Source organism: Podarcis cretensis (genome assembly GCF_951804945.1).
Source record: "Podarcis cretensis genome assembly, chromosome: 1".
NCBI lineage: Eukaryota > Metazoa > Chordata > Lepidosauria > Squamata > Lacertidae > Podarcis > Podarcis cretensis.
The window spans coordinates 96,813,617-96,834,372 of NC_137170.1; the positions used below are offsets into that span (position 1 = coordinate 96,813,617).

The window sequence follows — 20,756 nt, forward strand, 5'->3', positions numbered from 1 at the left end:
CCAGGTTTAAAAGAGGACAAAAACGTTAAGTTTGTACAATTCAACCTGACCCAGATCCTTTTATCGAGCTACTTTGCTAGCACAGTAATTGCTCAGAACCTTTAAAAAATGAAAACAATTGCAGTGGTTGCCATACTAAATGTGACATCTCAGCATATTTCCAACAAAGCTGTTTTAAACTACGCAAAGAACTTCATGGATAATTGCTTAAGAAAGACAACACTGGTATAGCATAATGGCTGAAAGTGGGACCTGTGGCCCCTAAGTCTCTAGTTCAGGGACTGCTAACTAGTAGCCCTACAGATGTTGCTGGAACTCCAGCTCCCATCAGCCTCAACCAGCACGGCTAATGGTCAGGGAAGATGGGAGTTGTATACAGGTACACCAAACTAGAACTGCTGTCGATTTAAGGTTGCCTCAGCCATGACTTCATGAGGCAGCCTGCCTCCTCAGGCTTCACCCTCACATTTGAACTGCAACATGGGAGTGGCAATACTGACCTGTCTGAAAGGACTGTATTGCTATTCCATATATTACTTATTTGAAGCCCTTCAATGCTACAATAAACAAAATAACTGGCAATTAAATTATCTCATAACAAACTAATTACGACTCTGTTCGTCAGGAAAAGGAAAGTAATTTTATTAGATGAAATTGTCCCAATACTCTTCGTTCTTCCCTTTTCAATGTACCTTTTTGTTAAGTTAGTTTTGTTTCTTCACTTAATTCTCTCACCTCCACTGCCCTTACCATAGTTGGAAGGGTTAGGATCTTAAAAGGGCCAGTCGTGCTGCAATCATCTTGACTCATGGCAATTTCTGATTTATGTGTATTAACGGGCTTGTTTCCTTGTAGCATTTCCACAGGTGTTCCATAACCATTAAGGCGCTCCAACAGCCAGCATTCTAATTTGATCTTTGAAACAGGATAATTATCAATTATTGCTTCTTGAAAAATGAAAAAGAAACTGGTTCAACGAGGCTGTAATTATATTTAATACATGTTTTGCTTTTAACAGCAATTTGAAGTAAACATCGTCAACCTTTACAATTCACAACTAGTGAAGAGTTTATAGTGCTTATAAAGTTGTATCTAAAATATATCTTAGTCATCCTCTACAGAACATTTTGAAGACAGTCTAATATTATAATTACACATTATACAGTAGCTGCTTCTTCCCACCACTGTAATTAAGGCATTCCCATTACAAACCTCTCCTCCCAAAATTCTAGTACTGGCTAGTAGGTACATAAAAATCAACACAAGTTTTGTTAAACGAAAAGCTACTCATCAACAGAAAAGCAGTAGTCCACAAGAATGACTTTGGGGTGACTTTGCATCACTGGCTTAAAGACATGGAAGAGTCACTGAACTTATTCCAAGTGGCATTTTCAAACTGACCATGTATTATCTATCACTGACTGACAAACAGTGCAAGGCCTGGTATACAAGGATGCCTGGTGAGTAGTTACGATATACAAAAGGTTTTATTCTCCATGTTCATGTTAATATACAAAGGATGAGATAAATATATGAAGATGTATGTAAGATTTAACACCACATTTGAAATTTTTCAGCATGGTGGATGAAAACCGGTTTTCCCCCCTCGTTACAGCTGGGTGAAAAGAACACGTGACATAAAAGCAAGAAAGATTTGTAAGTGGCAAATCTGTTAAGTCCTCCAAAGTTTGCAGAGTCTGTTACAGAATACAGTGGTATTCATAACATTCGATTAACATAGCCATGAACAGCCATCTTTTTTAGCTATTGCATGCCATATTGTGAACTGAGGTACCACACAATTGCTCTTCGTGCCTTCATAATTCTTTTCACATTTCGTGTCAACTAGATTTAAAAGCAACAACTGTGGGAACAAGAGACCTGCTATACTCCCAAGACCATCTACTCCCAACAAGAGTTGCCCTAGACTATACATGTGAAACAGAAGGTGATCTCCTTGATAACTACTAGCTCTCTGCTGATATGCTCCAAGCTGACCTGTCTGTGGGAAGGCCCTGGAGAATACAAGCAATGACTAGAAACTTCTAAGTAAGAGATCTCTTGTACAGTTCACGTAAAAAGCTCCACACATCTTACTAGTCTGTTGCCTAATTTAGTCACTCTATTGTTTTCCAAGGGTCAAATTGCCAGATTTAAGCCTTCAAAATATACTCATGCCACAATTTTAACGAACACTTTAAATAGTTGGGTTGACCCATAAATATTCATCAGCAGGATCACGGATGCACTTGCAAGCTATGCTGGAATTAAGTCGCTGTTGACTTAATTTTAAAGTATCTCCACAATCCCAAGTGACATTTGTACCATTCAAGGAAATGCTTCAAAATTAAATCATATAAATATACACAAAGTGTTTGCATTTCAGTGTGGGGAAGGGCATATAAAGAGATACACTAAGGCATAAGTGCTTTCTCCGTAACATTAAGTCCATAGGACGACACTGGAAACATTTCAGTGCTGCGGTGGGAAGCTACAACACCAAGTGGGAAGTCTCAGCTACTGATATTTTGCATATTATTTGCTTTTGCGCTTTTTCTTTTCTTTAAGTCTTATTGATTGCACATTTCCCTTCCGACATCTTTTTGTCCCAAGCTTCCATTGCATATTCTTCATATATTAGCATGCAAGCCTTAAAAACGCTGCTTAGTTTGTCTGTTCCACAATTTTTTTAATGAACACAACAATATACATTATTAAAGAAAAATAAAACATTTTGTCTAAACACATTGGTTCTTTGGACCAAGCCCTTTCGAGTCACTGTAACACATTTTCTAAAAAAACCCTTTTACAGAATATTTCTTTTAAAAAGAAAATGTTCTTTAAAAGAATATAAGCAGCTCTCTAAAGCTAAATGAACGACAATAGAAGGAATGAAACTGGTCAAGTTTAGAACAGATTCAACTTATGCTTTTTACTTAGAATCAACAACTTTAGGGCTTCATTACAAGTAAGGCATTTCTCCCTTCTGCCACACCCCCAACCTCAATGGACACCTCTAATAAGAGTGTGTCAAGGTCACATCATACTCTGGCCTTCTTCGAGTCTGTTTAACCAAGTACAATCTAATGCAGGGATGGGAAACCTCTGGCCTGCCAGATGTTGTTGGACTACAAATTCCATCATCCCTGATCACTGTCTACGCTAGCTGGGGCTGATGGAAGCTGGAGTCCAACAACACCTGAAGGGTAAGGGGCTCCCAATCCCTGAACTACTGGGATCCTTTCACGTTTGCTGTGGCATACGACAATTATCCACTCATCCATTCTTTTCAATGGGGCACACATAGGAGAAGTTCACAGCAGATTGTGTCTTCTATCATCAGAATGGATGTGAGAATCCACGCTTATGCATATAGTGCAAGTGAAACTTCCAACAAGTAAACAGAGGCTGAATTTAAAGAAGTTCTGGTTTTCCTATTTCCACAGCAGATCTATCATCCACAGATGACTTATTTTCAGGTGGTCTCATCACTCCATCTCAGCCATGTCTGCACTCGCAGCAGTGTTACTGCTAGTGTTGCATGAAGAGTCCTACAACAGAATGCACCTGTTTACAAAGGAACATGGCAGGCACAGACATCATGACTGCAGCAGAAGCCTCACCTGTACGTATGCAGAATGGTCCAGGTTGGTTTTACATCCAATATACAATCAACCCATGACACGGAACAAGTTGGTTGTGTATAACTGTACGTGACATACAACTAACCTGTTGATTTTTTGGGTGGGGTGGGGTAGGGACAAGTGAAGTCACAGCCTTGAATTATATTTGTGATTTACTGTCCTCAATGCCTTTTCAGGCCACCTTTACATCACTCTGACATGAATAATAAAATAGAAACACTCTAATAACATTTAATCCCCCAAGTTGTCCAGGGAAAGGTAAAAAAAGGAATGCAACCGAGAGAGAGAGAGAGTTTGGCACAGGAACATAATGCAAATAAGAGGATGGTATATGGCAAGACTAGCTTACTTTATAAAGTAAAGGCTCCTATCTAAAAACCAACAACTTGTCCAGCATGTTGCATTCCAGCAGAATTTCACACTGATCAGATACCAAGATGCTGGGATTTTCAAGTGAATTACAGATGTAGCAATCACAGATTGCAGTAAAAAGTGTCTTTTGCAGGTGGAACAGGCCAAGGGGGACAGCGAGTGAGAGCAGAAGAAGACACAAGAGAGGGCGACGACTGTTTTGAAAACACTATAAAGTACTCCTTGGTGCCAGTTCTTCCAGGTCTGTCATTCATCCTCCTTGAGAAAGGTATGCTTTGCTCTTTTTCAGTCCTGATGAGACTTTTCTGCAATAACCTTGCATTCATACTACAAAATAAAAACACATAAATTAAGTGGTAAGTGTCTCCAAGAATGACACACACACACACACACACACACACACACACACACACACACAAAATAAAGGATACACTGTAAAAATTGAGAACAAGAGATGCAAATGAGTGGAGCTCAGTATGGTAAATTTTCTGGGAGCCCAGCTTTCTGCCTTATTCCTACAATCTGCAAGTTGAATCCAACGTTGTGTTGAACGGACTTCCACTCACACAGCAGGACATCATGATGCTGTCATGTGCTCTGCAGCTTTCCCACCCCCTACCAAACTTCTCTAGGTCTCCCAGCTATCCAGAGCAGGTTTAGAGGGCATGTTGTGGGGTAGGTTTACAGGGGTAGCTGAGAAGGTGAAGTCCCATTATGCAAGTGGGAGTTCTGCTCATGCACAAACAACATCAGGTACATCCTGGGTTTTATCCTACAAGGCACTGTGAACTGAATAGTGAGTGTAGTTAAGTGGAGAACATGGCAGGGTTGGAAAGCACAAGTACTGCTGTATGTTGAGCTTCCTGAACAGAAGCACAGTTATCTGGATGTGGCCTGCAAAGGATGGCTCACACATCTAAAGGTAGACAAAATTATTCACAAGTATGCTGCAAATAATCCCAGCACTGACAGACTAACTTACCATTGCCAGCTGCCTGCCAATGTTCCCCATAGTTATTCCACCAGCAAAAAATATACAGGGTAACCAGGAACGCACATAAAGGAAGTCAGGAGATGTGTATCTAGGGAGAGATAAAGAGTCATGGTTAGGCATGAAAGAATGCACAAAGAAGCAGGAAACCTCCGACACTCTGACGCTGTCGCCTGGGCTCAAGACTGCACTGGTACAAGTAACAGCTTGTACTAATGCATCCGACACAGTCCCGTTTCTGAAAAACGAGGCACAGCCTGCTCACTGTGCATTGAAGCTTTGCAAAAAGACCCATAAGCAGCACTGTGCTGCAGTGGCTGGGACACCAGCCCTTGCCCAGCAGAGCTGATGGCAGATCTTCCATTGGAATCAGCACGGCACCTTAAGTCCAGCCCACAATGTCTGAATTGGGCACTGGAAGTCAAGCAAAAGCTTGCAGCCAGGCCCCTGACCCCATGCTGCACCTCCATGTAACGCCAGGCTTCCTTCCCTAGTTCCAAGTTTGAGATTGTAAAGGTAGCAATAGGGTTGTTGTTTTGGCCCTAGGTGCTTTGGCTAAGCTGCTCATAGGTCATTGGCAATGCAGCTGCCAAAACACCCCTAAGCTTTTCCCTTGGCCTTGTATGCTGGGAAGAGGGCAGCCATCTGCTGCAAGGTTGGGAACCCAAGTGTGGGGTCCTGCTTGTGGTCCTGCTGCTTGAACACCTCTCCCCTTCTATTTCTTCTTTTAAAACAGAGCAGGCAGGTGTAGAAGCACACAGTCCCAAAGCCGAAAGGACAGGTCCATGCAAATCCCCGCACCTCTGGTGCAATCTTGCACACCATCCATTCTGATGCGATTGATGCACGCTGGGGAAGGAGTCGGAATAGTTTTTAGTATTTCATCGGCACCAACCCCTGATACCTCTTCTGATATCCTAGCATTACAATCGCCATACTGAAGAGAAAACACTTACTGATAAACTCCATTGTAGACGAGAAGCTGAGTCACCAATGTGGCAAGAAATGCAATTCCTATTCCCAGGCCGAAGCCACTTCGAGATCGATCAAACGTCCACCACAGCCCAATTGAAAGTGCAGCAAGTGTGAGGGACAACTGGATGTTGTTGGCAAAATCCACTTTCTGTGAGCGTCGTTAAGGAACAGTTTCGGAAGATCAGCGAAACACTGACTAATTGTTTGGGGATTTTGCCTCAAAGGGATTGCCAGTAAGCATAACACAACTCTGATTTTCCTGACACTGAACAGCTTTCCGAAAATCAGATCTAACTGGAACATCCCTAGCTGACCATTCGCAGCACTCTTAGGACTAGACCAAAGGCATGATGTTTCAAATGCTTGTTTAGTAGGTATGCAATTACTCATGAGTGCATGCTGGCTTGCAAAAGTGCCTTCCTTCGGATAGCCACCTTGCTAAAAGTTTACATGCACCCTGTCATTAGTGTGAACTCTTGTGCCACGAGAATGTTCTTTCTTAATACTTTATTGCTTCTTGCTGCTGTTTTATGGCCAAGCTTTCTTCAGCCACACTGGATTTTTTATTGTGTTTATTAAGTTATTTTAAACATGTAGCTTGAAACTGCTGTAAATCACCCTGAGTTAACAATGGAAGGGCAACTAATAAATTCACTACCACGTCGGGCGTGCAATCCCAGTGAAGTGAGCGGGGCAGCTGTTGTTTAGCTCTTGGCCTCCTAGAAAAAAGTTTGGATGCGGCTGCCAACTTCATTACCATAGAGAAGGATACAGCACTGGCATGATTTATACCAACAAAGACTGCTACACACCGCATCACACTGGACCATTCCCTCTTAAAATTGTGTGGCTCTCCCAGGTGTCGATCCATGCAGGGGTACAATAACCCAATCACAGCTGTAAATGACAACAACAAAAGGCGAAAGGAACAATTATGACTTCTGCCAAATTTGCCATTCGCTGGCGCTCCCTAAATTGGCTGATATCATACTGGTAACCATTCATTACATTACTAGTTAATTTTACGAAACGACATATTTTTTTATAACTTCCCGCAGATGAAAACACGCTAGCAAAAAAAATTCTGCCACTGCCCTTGCCTTCAGCCTTGTTGAATGCCCTCCAGATGCTTTGGACTAGAACTTCCATTAGCCCCAGGCAATGTGGGAAACCAATGTGCTGGTTTTGACCTATGAAGCCTCATGCAGCTCACTCTCAAGGACCACCTGTCCCCACATGAACCAAGTCAAGACTGTGTTCATCACCTGAGGCCCTTCTCCATATGCACCCAACTGAGAGAGGTGCAGAGGGTGGAAACATGAAAGCAAGCCTTTTGACTGACAGCATCCTACTTGTGAAACACTCTCTCCCAGAAGGCATGCCTGGCACCAACGCTATGTATTTTCAGGCACCAGACAAAAACATCTCTTTGAACCCAGGCTTTAGCCCCTTAATTTGGAGAGTATCAGCTATCTGTGGCTTCTTTTAGTGGGGTGGGGTGTTTGAGACCTATATATGGATGTGTTTTTAGGTTCTCATTCTGTTTGGGTTCCTAATACAGTGGTACCTTGGGTTACGAACTTAATTCGTTCCAGAAGTCCGTTCTTAACCCGAAACCATTCTTAACCTGAGGTGCGCTTTCGCTAATGGGGCCTCCCACTGCTGCCAGCGCGTGATTTCCATTCTCATCCTGGGGCAAAGTTCGCAACCCGAGGTACTATTTCTGGGTTAGTGGAGTTTGTAACCCAAAGTGTTTGTAACCTGAAGTGTTTGTGACCCGAGGTACCACTGTATCCGGTTTTAATGTTTGTACCATTTTTGCAAGTTGCTTCGAGTCACCTTTGTGGGGAAAGTGGCTAATGAAAGCAAACAACAACAGTGCGGGATGCTGGGAGCTGTACTCTAAACCTCCAGAGGGACCAGGGTGGAGAAGGATGGCAAAAGACAATCAAGCCAAGCAAATGCTTGTGTCTAGAATTGCCAATCTAGGTGTAAAATAAAAATGAAGCAAATGGTACAGTAAAATACTCAAGGATTTCAGATGGGCAATAAATAAATAAATAAAAAGGAAAGATGACAGGCGGGCAGTTTAGAGATAAAACGAGTCTCTAACTGTACCAAAATATTCCAAGCGCGCGCAGACACACACACACCCCCGAGAAAAGAAAACCAACACATTCAGACAATTTACACAGACAATTCCTTTCAAATCTGAATCCTCTGTAAAATCTGTGGTGTATTAATACCATGAAAAGGTACAAAAGGAAAGTAATTAGATAATGCAAGATACGTAGCCTTGAAGATTATCTTCAGCAGCAACAACAAAAACCTGTTTCCTAGACAATAGATCGGTTTATTGACCTGTATCAGAATCTGACAAGCAGCACCTCAGGAAAATATTGGCATATTATGGGAGGTTTACTTACAATAGAACCTTCCCCTAGTGCTGCCCCCTGACTCCACTGCCAAGAGGTTTCCGCTGATAAAAAGATCTTATGCAGCAACTGAATTCATTAAAGTATTGGCTGAATCAGTGGTAGGGAGACTGGAAAGATATATACCCTACCCTGCCACAGAAATCTAGATGCCATTGTACTACAGAAGCCTTACCCAACCTGGGGTTCTCCAGATGTTTTGGGCTATAACTCTCATCAGCCCCCACCAGCAGTCTGGCTTACAGAAATTCCGCTCAATCAAAAGAATTCAGCAGACCATGCTACTTACTTAAGATCAGCATTGCCTTGCAAAATTTAAGAACATTTCTACTATAAATCAGATTTTCAAAATAAATAAATTTGGACCACCAAATGGAAATTGAAATCAGATTTTTTTTATATAAAAAAATGAAGTTGGATCACTGAATGCAAACTGGCTGCCCATGACTGCTTTTTCTTTTCTAAACCAGGGGAGGGGAGGTGCAATCCGGACTGGGACTGTAGCGGAAGCAAAGTGTTGGCATCCCCTCCCACCAGCCCTGGTCCAGATTAGCTAGGCCTCCCTCTCTGCCTAGGGCCAGTCATGTGGTTGATGCAGGGCCAGATTTAGGTTTGATGAGGCCTTTGGCTACTGAAGGTAATGGGGCCCTTTATATGCCCAGCTGCCCTTTGTCAACAACAAACTGTCACTGTTTTTGGTGTTGAATGTATGCATATGGTAATTTATGGACCCAATAGGTATCTAAAGCCATTTGCACATGTTGCCATGCAACCAGTCCATGCAGAATGTAGGCACCCTATATATAGAAATGAGCAAACCAGTGAGTTATCTTATATTTTGGAAATGTACATCCAGTTCCCCCCCTTTAAATTTCTCTGGGGGCCCCAAGAGAGTAGGGTCCTAAGCTATAGCTTGTTTAGCTTATACGTAAATCCGGCCCTGGGATGCCATGCCCAGATTGGCCCATGAGAAGCAAGGACGAATGGAGAATGCCTGGCATGCTTTCCACTGCCAGAATCTAAGACATCCCAGCAAGCTAATCCCTACTAGCAGCAAGGGGGGAGCTGTAACTGGGTTGCACAGTTGCATGAATCCAGCATCTGCATATCCTCCGATGTGCACGCATGAGTTCTCAGCACATTAGGTTCCTATGTCAGGGCTACATGATGCACCTCCCACATCTGTGACTCTCTGTCCACCTCATTCTCCATGGCTGAGCAGAGGAGACAGGGAAGTGCATAGATACTGTAGGTGCACCCAGACCTCATGTTCCTCTTTACGACCCTTGCCTGGTTCATGTCCACAGGTGTCTTGGAGGAAAGGAGGAGGCGATGCCAAATGCTGCTTCTGCGGACTGAATCAAGCCCATGATGTTTCCCCTAATAAGGTTTCTCTCCGGCCGCATTTGTTCCGACATACCTGATGCTGTTCCACAGCAAAGCGGTACCCACCAAGCCGAAGAGAAGACGCTGGTGATCACATCTGGTGGGAACAAGGTGATGTTTCTCTGAATTTGTAGCAAGTTTAATACTAGAGCAAGAAAGACACCAATTAAAAACAAGACTATCCCGCGGATCATCAAGTTCAGGCTGTGGCTGGTCACCGAGGAAATGTACGGACCGCACTTCTTTGGGATGGATGGCTGCGTATCATCGTCATCTGCCATGGCCGCCTGTACTTACAGCAAAATGCAACGCATATGTTGGGAGAGAAGGGAGGATGACCAAGAAGCTTGAAGCAATACTATTTTTCTTAATTCAGGGTATACTCCAAATCCTGTGCAAAACAAAACAAACAAACAATATAATTATGGAATGCACTCATATATAATCTTTGAAGAAGGCTGCTGCAGCATGGCATTAACTCACGAGGACTTCTACTAGCCAATTTCTGCAGCTTTCAATCCTTGTGCACCTTTGGAGAGCTACTGTACAGGGAATAAGTGGCCGGTGGATTCAACCCATTCCAAAGATGCTTCTGAGTAGAAAACAAGCACAGCCGCTCTTGGTGCGTGTCTCAGCTGCCCACTAAAATACAGAGGCATCAGGTTCTGCAATGAATGCACACTAATGTGTGTGAGCAAGAGAGGCTTTTCTGTCCCTATTCACAGTGGGGAGGACTGGGTTAAAAGAGCACTTTGGCAATGTGGCTACTCACATGGGAATAAGTCCATAGGTGCCTACTGCTCAACTGAAAATATAGGTTCTGCTAAAAAAAAAATAAGTTGCTGATATAAAAATAAATGTAGCATCACCTTAAAACACGCATAAGGAGGTTCTTTTCTATATGAAAAAATCAACACCCAGATATTCAGCGTAATTGGCAAGAATTCCCAGCTTTCATTTATTTTAGTACAATAAAATTCTACTCCTCATTTGTGAATAAAAGCATTAAATCCTGGGGTTGTATGCATCCAGATTTTATTCAGAGTAGACCTATTGACACCCATGGACCTAACTTACCCATGCTCATTTATTTCAATGGGTCTACTCTATGTAAGACTTAGTTGAGTAACACCCATAACCACCATCTGAATAGAAAGTTGCGGAAAACAAAATGGAAATGAAATGATTTTTACTAAACTTTCTGGTTCATCATCACTGCTTCAGGAATTATTTACCATATTTTTCGCTCTATAAGATGCACCAGACCACAAGACACACCTAGTTTTTGGAGGAGGAAAACAAGAAAAAAATATTCTGAATCTCAGAAGCCAGAACAGCAAGAGGGATCGCTGCACAGTGAAAGCACCAATCCCTCTTGCTGTTCTGGCTTCTGGGATAGCTGCGCAGCCTGCATTTGCTCCATAAGACACACTTACTTTTTAGGAGGGAAAAAGTGAGCCTTATAGAGCATAAAATACGGTAATCTTGACAAAACTGATACTAGGACTTTTGGTCTCTATTGCTGAAAGATTCAAGGCCCATCTCCCCAAAAGCTGAGAACTAAACATGGAATATCATAGGCAGCCAAACACTCATGGGGTAATGGTGAATCACCGAAGTAGCATAGCCTGTTTTCTTTTCTTTTGTTTTCCTTTTAGCCAAAGCCTGGCACACATCATGTTACCACAAACTTAAACATACCAAGTCGATGTGGCAACCTCCCAAAGAGGTGATTCCACAAACTGCTGTGATAATAAGTGATTAGCGATTGCATAATAAACTCCAGAGCCTAGCTTTAAGTTGAACTTATCAGGAATAGAATCAGAGTAGCTGCAGATAGTATAATGGCTAGGGCGTTGCTTTGATGAGGAAAGAAGACGCAGCAGTTTGACTCCTTAGAAGTCAATGGAATTATCCTTGTGTGCCTGATGATTGAATGATGACAACTTCAGTAATTGACTTGGTTAGATCAATATGCAAACAAAAGAATGGAAACACACCCAAGCATTATTAGGTAGTACCGGAAGTAGGAAGAAAGTATTGGTAGGCAGGGTCTGGTGTACTTTACTACAAGATTTAGACCTGAATAGCTCAGCTGGTTAAAGCATGGTGCTGATACAGTGGTACCTCAGGTTAAGTACTTAATTCGTTCCGGAGGTCCGTTCTTAACCTGAAACTGTTCTTAACCTGAAGCACCACTTTAGTTAATGGGGCCTCCCGCCGCTGCCGTGTCGCCGGAGCACGATTTCAGTTCTCATCCTGAAGCAAAGTTCTTAACCTGAAGCACTATTTCTGGGTTAGCGGAGTCTGTAACCTGAAGCGTATGTAACCTGAAGTGTATGTAACCCGAGGTACCACTGTAATTACATGGTTGTAGGTTCGATCCCCGTATGGGACAGCTGCATATTACTGCATTGCTGGGGTTGGACTAGGTGATCGTCAGGGTCCATTCCAACTCTGAAATTCCATGGTTCTGTGATTTCTAGAAGAGGTGCTTTTCATAGAATTGTAGCGTTAGAAGTGGACCTCGAGGGCCATCTAGTCCAACCCCTGAAGTGAAGGAATCTTTCGCCCAATGTGGGGCTCAAGCCCCTTACCCTGAGATTAGGAATCTCAGGCTCTACCAACTGAGCCATTTCTGGTGTTGCTGTGTGCCTCTCCTCTCCCCACAAAAACATCATTCAGTAAAGGGACCTTTAAAGGTGTTCTCAATTTCTGAAACAGGTTTTATTAAGACACAAAGTGCTACGGTCAGCTGAGCTCAAGGGGTGCTTGCACAACAGTTCTTCACACACTTAGCCCCCTGCCAGAAGAGCAGAACATGCAGAGAAAATGACTAAGGTACGCTTTGAAATCAGAAACCTGGCTGGGCAAACTTGGGTAACTCCAAAGCTGGTGCTCTGTGTGGTAGAAGAGAAAAAGGGAGCCTTTCAGCGAGTGTGCATGTATACCTGAAGCACTTCATAGGAATAGGAGAGCTGTCTTCCCGGATCAGACTAAAGAGATATCAATTCTAACATCCTATTTCCAACAGGAGCCAGCTAGGTGCTGACAAGCAGGACAGGGAATGAAACAGTCAACCCAACCCTTTGGTGCTCAGAATTATTATGTTATTATTGCTTATTTCATCTATGAGTTGCTTCCCACGAGGCATCCCAAAGTGATTCACAGTATAATAAAAACTTATATAAAATAGCTACATAGATAAAAAACAAATGAACACATATATTTTAAAACAACAGCAGCACGTGAAAGTTTTAAATCTGATACAGAGGTAAAGATCTCTATTTTGAAGGCTTCCTGAAACAGGAATGTCTTTAGCACTCACTGAATGACAACAGGGGAGTTGCCTCTCTGATATGTAGCAGACATAGATATGTTCCAAAGGGGAGATGCTACCACCCTAATTCTGGCCCAGTTCTGAAATGAACCTCTTTGATAGGGTGGTACCTCCATGGAAGGGCACAGTGATCAGTTGGTTACGTAGGGGATGACTCAATGTTTAAGTTATCCTTGTTTAGATAGCATCGTTCAGAAAACAGAACTCGCTGTGTAGGTGGTGTCTTTAGCTCCATGGTGAGGTGTGCTGCATGTACAGGCAGATCTTTCAAGTTTTTGCAGAGTTTCCAAGCTTAACTCCATTCAATGGTTTGCTTTGCTCGGAAAAGCAGAAGTCACCCACAGAAGCTTCAGCCGAGCCACACAATCAACTCTTACTCTGAACTCACAACCTAAGCCTTCAAAAAGCATTTCTTCTTGTGCCCTTTTCTACATCTTGCCCCCAGTGTCTTAGCCATCTGCCTTCCCTCAAGGCTTTTCATCCAACTCACCACAAACTCTTCAAAATCCAAAATATTACCACCAAAAGCTGGACCGCTGAAAGCATGGGTGCTGTGTTGACAATTGATGCATTCTTTCAGAACCTGCACACTAGTTGTGGGCAAAGATCCAGCACCACCTATTGCTTCCCACCTGCGTATCTGGTGCAAAGGGATCCCAAAGCATTCCTAATAATAATAATAATAATAATAATAATAATAATAATAATAATAATAATTTTTTATTTATACCTGCCCTTCCCGGTTCAGAAAACTGGGCTCAGGGTGGCTAACAACAAACTGAAAACACTTAATTGATGCAACAAAAAACAGCATAAAATACAGTATAAAACGTGAATGACAATAAATTCAGAATTCAAAAATTAATTTAGGGGGGAAATCCATCCAATAAACATTAGATGATCACTAGGACTAGCTGGCTAAATTAGTCCTATTTGGGCCAGCGAGGAGACCAGGGGAGAATTAGCTGTGGGATCCCAGAACAGGTAATCTTCATAAAAAGGGGAGGGGGAGGGAAGGAAGGGGAATAGATCAGGCTGAGTTCAAATTGAAAGCCAGGCGCCGTCTTACAGGCCCTGCAGAAGGAAGTTAAATCCTGCAGGGCCCTGGTCTCATGGGACAGAGCATTCCACCAAGTCGGAGCCATCACTGAGAAGTCCCTGGCCCTGGTGGAGGATAATCTGACTTCCTTAGGGCCCGGGACCTCTAAACTATGATTATTCATGGACCTTAAGGTCCTCTGCGGGGCATAACAGGAAAGGCGGTCCCATAAATATGAGGGCTGTACAGAACCTTGCTAGACTACCTTTGTGGAAGTGGGTTGAAAAGTGATTGCAACTTCCTTATTTTTTACTATGCTCAGTTGGCAATTTGTTGGGTGCAGAAGTGCAGGCCAGCAGCAGTACTCCACATCTGCAGGCAGTTCTGTCTGCTCCGAGAATCTGCTGAATAAGAGGTGGCGTAGAAGAAACACGAAGTCTCTTGCTGCTACATCTCCTCCACTTGCTTATGAATAAGCGCTATCAAAAGATGCAAACGATTGGCAGCTTCAGAATGTGCAAAACAACGCTTCTGGGGGAGGGTTTTCCCCTCCCTTTAACGTTCCAGGTGACTAAGCTGTCAGTCAAAATACTTGTTATACACGAATGTGAGACCGGATCCATGTAGAACAAGATATTTGATTGACAGGTTGGAAAAAGAGGTGTCTGAAAAAGGAATTCTGCCAGTCTGATCCAGAGGGTGTGTAGGGAGAGCTGGTGAGGAATGTGGAATTTTCTTGAGTACAGTACTTGATGTAGAAGGCATAGAAGTATGCCTTAGTTATGTGATCATATGGGTGGTTGTTTTTGCTTTGTTTTGAAGGCTGATTTCCCCACTTCCAACTCTGCAATTTATGCAGCCTAAGCTTTCCTTTGGTCCAGAATGACCTTGTCATAACATTCTTTGCTCTGGTGACCATCAGGTCTCACTTTTGGTTAATTGCCATCTCTGTGCAGACTTCCTACAGTAGTTCCCTATCGTTTGCAGTTCTCTTCACAGTTCAACAGTCAAGTTGCCTACTGATCTAGGCAACTGCAGGTACATTACAGTGTTTTGCTACAAAGCAGGAAATAGAGTTTTCAGACTCTACTATTGGGTTTTGGAAGGTCCTCTAATGTTTGAAACCTGCGTCCAGAACCTCGTTCTGGGTTTGTAGTCAAGACATCAAGCACAGTTCTGAGACCAAATAAAAAAAAATCCTTCCAGTAGCACCTTAGAGACCAACTATGTTTGTTATTGGTATGAGCTTTCATGTGCATGTACACTTCTTGTATCTAAAGAAGTGTGCATGCACACGAAAGCTCACACCAATAACAAACATAGTTGGTCTTTAAGGTGCTACTCGAAGGAATTTTTTATTTTGTTTCGACTACAGCAGACCAACACAGCTACCTACTTGTAACTAGTTCTGGGACCATGTGTCAATGACATAAATCAGTGGGCAATGCCTTGGTCTGACAGCACTGTCCCCAATATAGATAGAAAAATACCACAAAACAGCTATAAAATACAAAGTTTTTTTAAAAGATCCAAGGGCAGCTACAACATCAGTCCCAAAAAAAATTAAAACACCAAATCAGTTAAAATTAATTCAAATATGTTTGCAAGGCAGCTTGCAGGCCAGAGGCCTATATAAATAAAAATGTTTTTTGCCTGCTCCTCCTCAACTGAAAGCTAAGCCAAGTGTTCATTCCCCACCAACAATTTTTTGTAAATCCCCTAAAGCAGACATGACAAGGCCGTCAGTCATTTTTCAGTTCTTTTACATATAAAATGGAACGGTCTTACATTTGACGGGGGATAGGGGACACAATAAAGTATTTACAACAGTTCAAGAGATTTCTGTGTGAAGACTAGTGTCCAGACAAGACCTTTTGTGGCTGCATGTGGGGTCCTGTTTTCTGTGATGCCCACCTCCTTACCAACTCTCAACTTGCCACTGTGCTAGGTATAATCACCCTCACATAAGAGTTATCTTCTGATCTGGTCCTCTCCATAATGCCAGCAAGAAGTATTCTTCTATTTTGTGTGAGTAGCCTACATGCCAGGGCCCTATATAAAAGCAGGCCATCAGATAACGGAATGTGATGCAGAGGAAGAGCTCTCATCACAGAGAATGGCTGGCTAAGCAGCAGCACATACGGCACCATGAAAGTGCAACTAGTAAAAGGTGCAGAGCAAGGAGGGAAAAGAGGGCTTGGATGCACTTGCAGAGATCCTCTCCACATGCATATGGAAGGTTTTATGGACCAGGGAAGGGCAAATTTGTCTATTTCCTGCCTGGGTTAATTTTGCACATGTTCATTCACAAACTCATTCCTGCTTTAAAATGCTATTTGCTTTGAAACAATCTGCCAAACGTATTTGTATTAATTTAACATATTTTATCTCAGTGTGTGCATTTCTAAACATGTTTTATCCTAAAATAACTCATTTGGTTTGTTGTTGTTGAGCCAAGAACTACATCACAAAATTTGGAGAAATACAAACTCCAAAGGATAATTAGTCCAATCTGCAAGGAAATATAGATCAGGCTAGTTCAGGGGACGCAGGTGGCGCTAAAGGTTAAAGCCTCAGCGCCTAGGACTTGCCGATCGAAAGGTCGGCGGTTCGAATCCCTGCGGCGGGGTGCGCTCCCGCTGCTCGGTCCCAGCGCCTGCCAACCTAGCAGTTCGAAAGCACCTCTGGGTGCAAGTAGATAAATAGGGACCGCTTACCGGCGGGAAGGTAAACGGCGTTTCCGTGTGCGGCTCTGGCTCGCCAGAGCAGCGATGTCACGCTGGCCACGTGACCCGGAAGTGTCTCCGGACAGCGCTGGCCCCTGGCCTCTTAAGTGAGATGGGCGCACAACCCCAGAGTCTGTCAAGACTGGCCCGTACGGGCAGGGGTACCTTTACCTTTACCTTTACCTAGTTCACACTGGAATTCACAGAAACTGAATTGTAGCTGCACCCCGAGATACCTTTAATTTATAAATCACTTTCTCAAAAATGAGACTAAAGGCAACTCAACTATTAACTATTACAGTACTTAACTATATTAACTCTTCTTGAGCAATGCACTAGTATCGCACAAATTTATGGTTGAGTAGCACATAAAGCAAGGTAAGAAAAGATTTCCTGCATTGAAGCAACTCTTGCAAAGCTCCCTTGCAAAGGTATTGCACCATCAGTGGCCTTGAAAAACGAAGGCATTTTCAAAATAAATACTCAGTCTGGAATGCAGAATACTATAATACATGTTTACAAATTATTCCTTGGCACAAAACTGGAAGCAAGAAGAATTACCAACGAAAGAAGAATGGAGGATGAAATTGATGGACTATGCAGAATTAGATAAACTAACAGGAAGGATTCGAAACCTGCAGGACCAGAGATTCTCAGAAGACTGGAGTAAATTTATGGATTATTTGAAAAGTAATTGTGATGAACAGATTACGCTAGTAGGTTTGCAAGAAGTTTTGTAAGGTGAATTATTTGAAACATTGCAAAAAAGATAATGAGGAGAATTATTAGTTAAAGATAATTAAAGGTAATATGAAATTAAGAAATGCATAATAAGTGATAAGAACGGAAAATCATCAGAGGTGTTGACGGAAGTCCAAAAAATATTGTATAAAATGTGAAGTTCTGTTGTATGAATGTTAATTAAAATGTTAAAAACTAATTAAAAAATACATTAAAAAACCCAAATTATTCCAAATTATTCTGAAACGATGGGGAGCAAATCAAATCAAATCAAATATCTTTAATACGGTCAATGACCAGAAAACAGTTTGTAAAAATATGACATTATAAGTAGTATTGAGCTACAGATAACAATAAAAATATAGCCAATTCACAGAATTGGTGCTTATATTTATGACCAAGTTTCGGCTTTTAAGGTTTTAAAATTCAATTCAAATGTCACTACTGTTTATTATCGTTGCTTCGATGTTTACAATTTAAACTCCGTTGCTGACATCACTGCTCGTCTTACTCTTGTTGCAATGTAACAGTACTTTGCCACAGGCCTGTTGATTTCGGTCTCTTTGTCAGCTAAGAGGTGTCTAATATAGGTGTCGTCTGTACTACGAGGTATTTTCCTTAAAATCGGCTCGATCAGCTCTTTTCTTGAGTCTCGATATAATGGGGAGCAAATATCCTAAATGACAAGATACCTATATAGCAGATTTCCTATTGATTTTAAATGAAATGATTTTAAATTGCATTCTGTATGAACAACACACAAACCTCCTTTGTACAGTACCACAATAACTAGACTCACAAATATGAGTCCGCTTATTTTTGTTTGGCTTGTTATTTCAACCATTATTTGTGGCTGCCATGCCAGGAAGCACTATGCAAGGTGTTTTCTCTTCCTGGTGAGGTTTGCTAGGGCCTTTGGGAAGGAGCCTAGTGACTATCTTGTTCTCAGTGTACATTACAGGGGCACTGCAAGCAGATTTAGTGGATCCCATTTATACAGCCATTGACCACATAATAGCAGATTCAAAACAAATGCACAGATCGACTTGGATGGACAGCTATCTGTAGGTAAACACTTCAATGAAATTGCCGTTACCATGCTTCTACAACCTCTCAAGAAAGTTGGTGATGGTACAACTCAGTTTGGTGAGTTCCAGAGAGGACACATAGCCATGTGGTAGCTTACCTCACGTGGTTCCATCTATAGTCACCTAGTAAGGCATGGTTGGAACGCAAGAGACATAGTGATGGACAAACAGAAAGTGCCTAACACTGCAGGCCAACCCAGAGACAGGAACAATCTACATACACGCAGGAAGGACTTGAAGATATTTCTACTGCCGCTGGTGATGCAGATTGACGTTTCTTTTAAATCCCTTGAGTTAATAAAAAATACGAACAAACTCTCCCCCACCTCACTTTATTCTTAGATAGAATTGATAAGAGCTTGATATAAACCTTGTATATATCTTCAAAATCCTTGAAGAAATGACACTAGAATAAGTGTGTGTGTTTGGGCGGGGGGTGAAGATACCTTTTCAAAAAGCAGAAAATTTTTTGCATCAAAAAACCAGAAAACAAAGAAAGCGCCTGAATACTAAAACCCACACTACATCCACTCCCTGTTTTGCCTTCTGTGACGTAGTCAGTGACCTGATGAAGTGTATTGTCCTAAAGGGATGACGTCTACTGCAGGATGCAATCTGGTGGACATTGTGTTGCGGTTAGCTGGGAGCACTGAGCTAGGACCAGGTTCCAACCTCCTCTCAGACATGGACTTCACTGGGTGGGGACGGGATGAAATTTGGGCAGGCAGGGGAAGATTGGCAAAACGACATAATTTCGCCTTGCGCTTCCTTTTATGCGATATAAATACAAACAGCAGGCAAGAAGAAACCTTCATTCCTGGCTTTGATGTAGACAAGCTACCGGTACTTCCTGAACCGGATGGTCTTTGAACCAGCCAATTTGGGCTGTCCCAAGTTCAGGTTTGGCTGGTTAGAGGAAGAGGTGTCGGGCTGTGTGTGTGTCTGGAAAGAGGACAGGTTCCCTGCGCCTTGCCTTGACTCTCGACCTGGCGATTCAGCTGCTTGCAGGGGGTTGGACTAGATGACCTTTGGGGGTCCCCCCTCCCAACCCTACAACTCTCTCTACGAAAACATGTGTCGTTCTCTCCGGCTTGACAGGAGGGCAAGGAGCAGCAAGCACCCTTTACAAAAGTAGCGCTGTCTAGACGGGGGGTGCCATGAGAATCACCCCTAAGGCTGACTGTCCGTCTGTCTGTCTGTCTGTCTCCCTCTGACTGGCAGGCGTCAGGAGCCCCTCAACTCCGTCACCATAAACCAGGAGAGGCAGGAGGGGCGCGGGGAAGGCTCTACAGCTGCCTATTAGGTATAGCTAGACATAGACATATAGATACATGGGAGCCCCCCGCCCCCTCTGCTGCCGCTGCTGCTGTTTCCCCTCCGAAGCGCCCTCCCCGCTCGCCGGCTGCAGCCCCGCCGCGGCCGAGTCCCGCTCCCTCTCCGCCCGCCCCGCCGCAGGCACGCCGAGCTCTCTACTCACTCTGCCTCCGCCATCTTCTCCCTCCCCTGCCTGCTTGCTAGTCTCCGCCTCCCGCGTCTTCTCTAACCCGGCCTTGCCGACGACGACGACGACACCTGACTCGGGGCAAAGCCGCTTCCGCCGAGCCGCGGAGGCTGCAGGGAAGTCCGGCGCCCGAGAGGCCGCGCCGGGACCGGGAGACCGGGCAGCGGGGTGGTGGGTGCTGCCGGCTGCCTCCCAGACTGGCGACGAGAAGTGGGGGGGCGCCTCACAATATGCAAGGATTGAGCTTTGTGCGCTTCCTAATAAATTTGGGTTGCGGCTTGGTTTGCTTGCTTGAGCGGGGAGAGAAGAAATTCCAGTCAACTCTTCCATCATCATCATCATTATTATTAGTCAGATATGCTTCAAACCAAGTCGGAAAGAGGGGTTGTTTCTGCGTTTGGGTCCTGTCGCATTTTCTGAGCCATGCCTACACTGCAAATTTAAATTGCTGCGCAGGGAAATAGCGGGTTAGATTTATAACTGGTCGTCTGTTTTCAGACTTAAGTGTTTGCTATTCT

At 43.3% G+C, this 20,756-nt stretch overlaps 1 protein-coding gene across 3 annotated transcripts; it reads right to left on the reverse strand.

Moving 5' to 3' along the window:
• Positions 1-971: 971 nt before the first annotated feature.
• On the reverse strand, positions 972-20,304 carry INSIG2 (insulin induced gene 2). Of its 3 annotated transcripts, XM_079994903.1 has the most exons (7): positions 20,215-20,303; positions 10,101-10,194; positions 9,838-9,948; positions 6,755-6,879; positions 5,964-6,130; positions 4,999-5,098; positions 972-4,343 (listed from the first exon to the last, which is right to left on the reverse strand). In XM_079994903.1, exons 4-7 carry the CDS (start codon positions 6,851-6,853, stop codon positions 4,302-4,304), a joined length of 408 nt encoding a protein of 135 aa, XP_079851029.1. In that variant the 5' UTR covers positions 6,854-6,879; positions 9,838-9,948; positions 10,101-10,194; positions 20,215-20,303; the 3' UTR covers positions 972-4,301. The 3 variants fall into 3 exon arrangements, with proteins under 3 accessions (XP_079851029.1, XP_079851028.1, XP_079851030.1); XM_079994902.1 differs by having other exon boundaries at positions 9,838-10,194; positions 20,215-20,304; XM_079994904.1 differs by lacking the exon at positions 10,101-10,194 and having other exon boundaries at positions 20,215-20,262.
• Between the last annotated feature and the right edge of the window lie 452 nt (positions 20,305-20,756).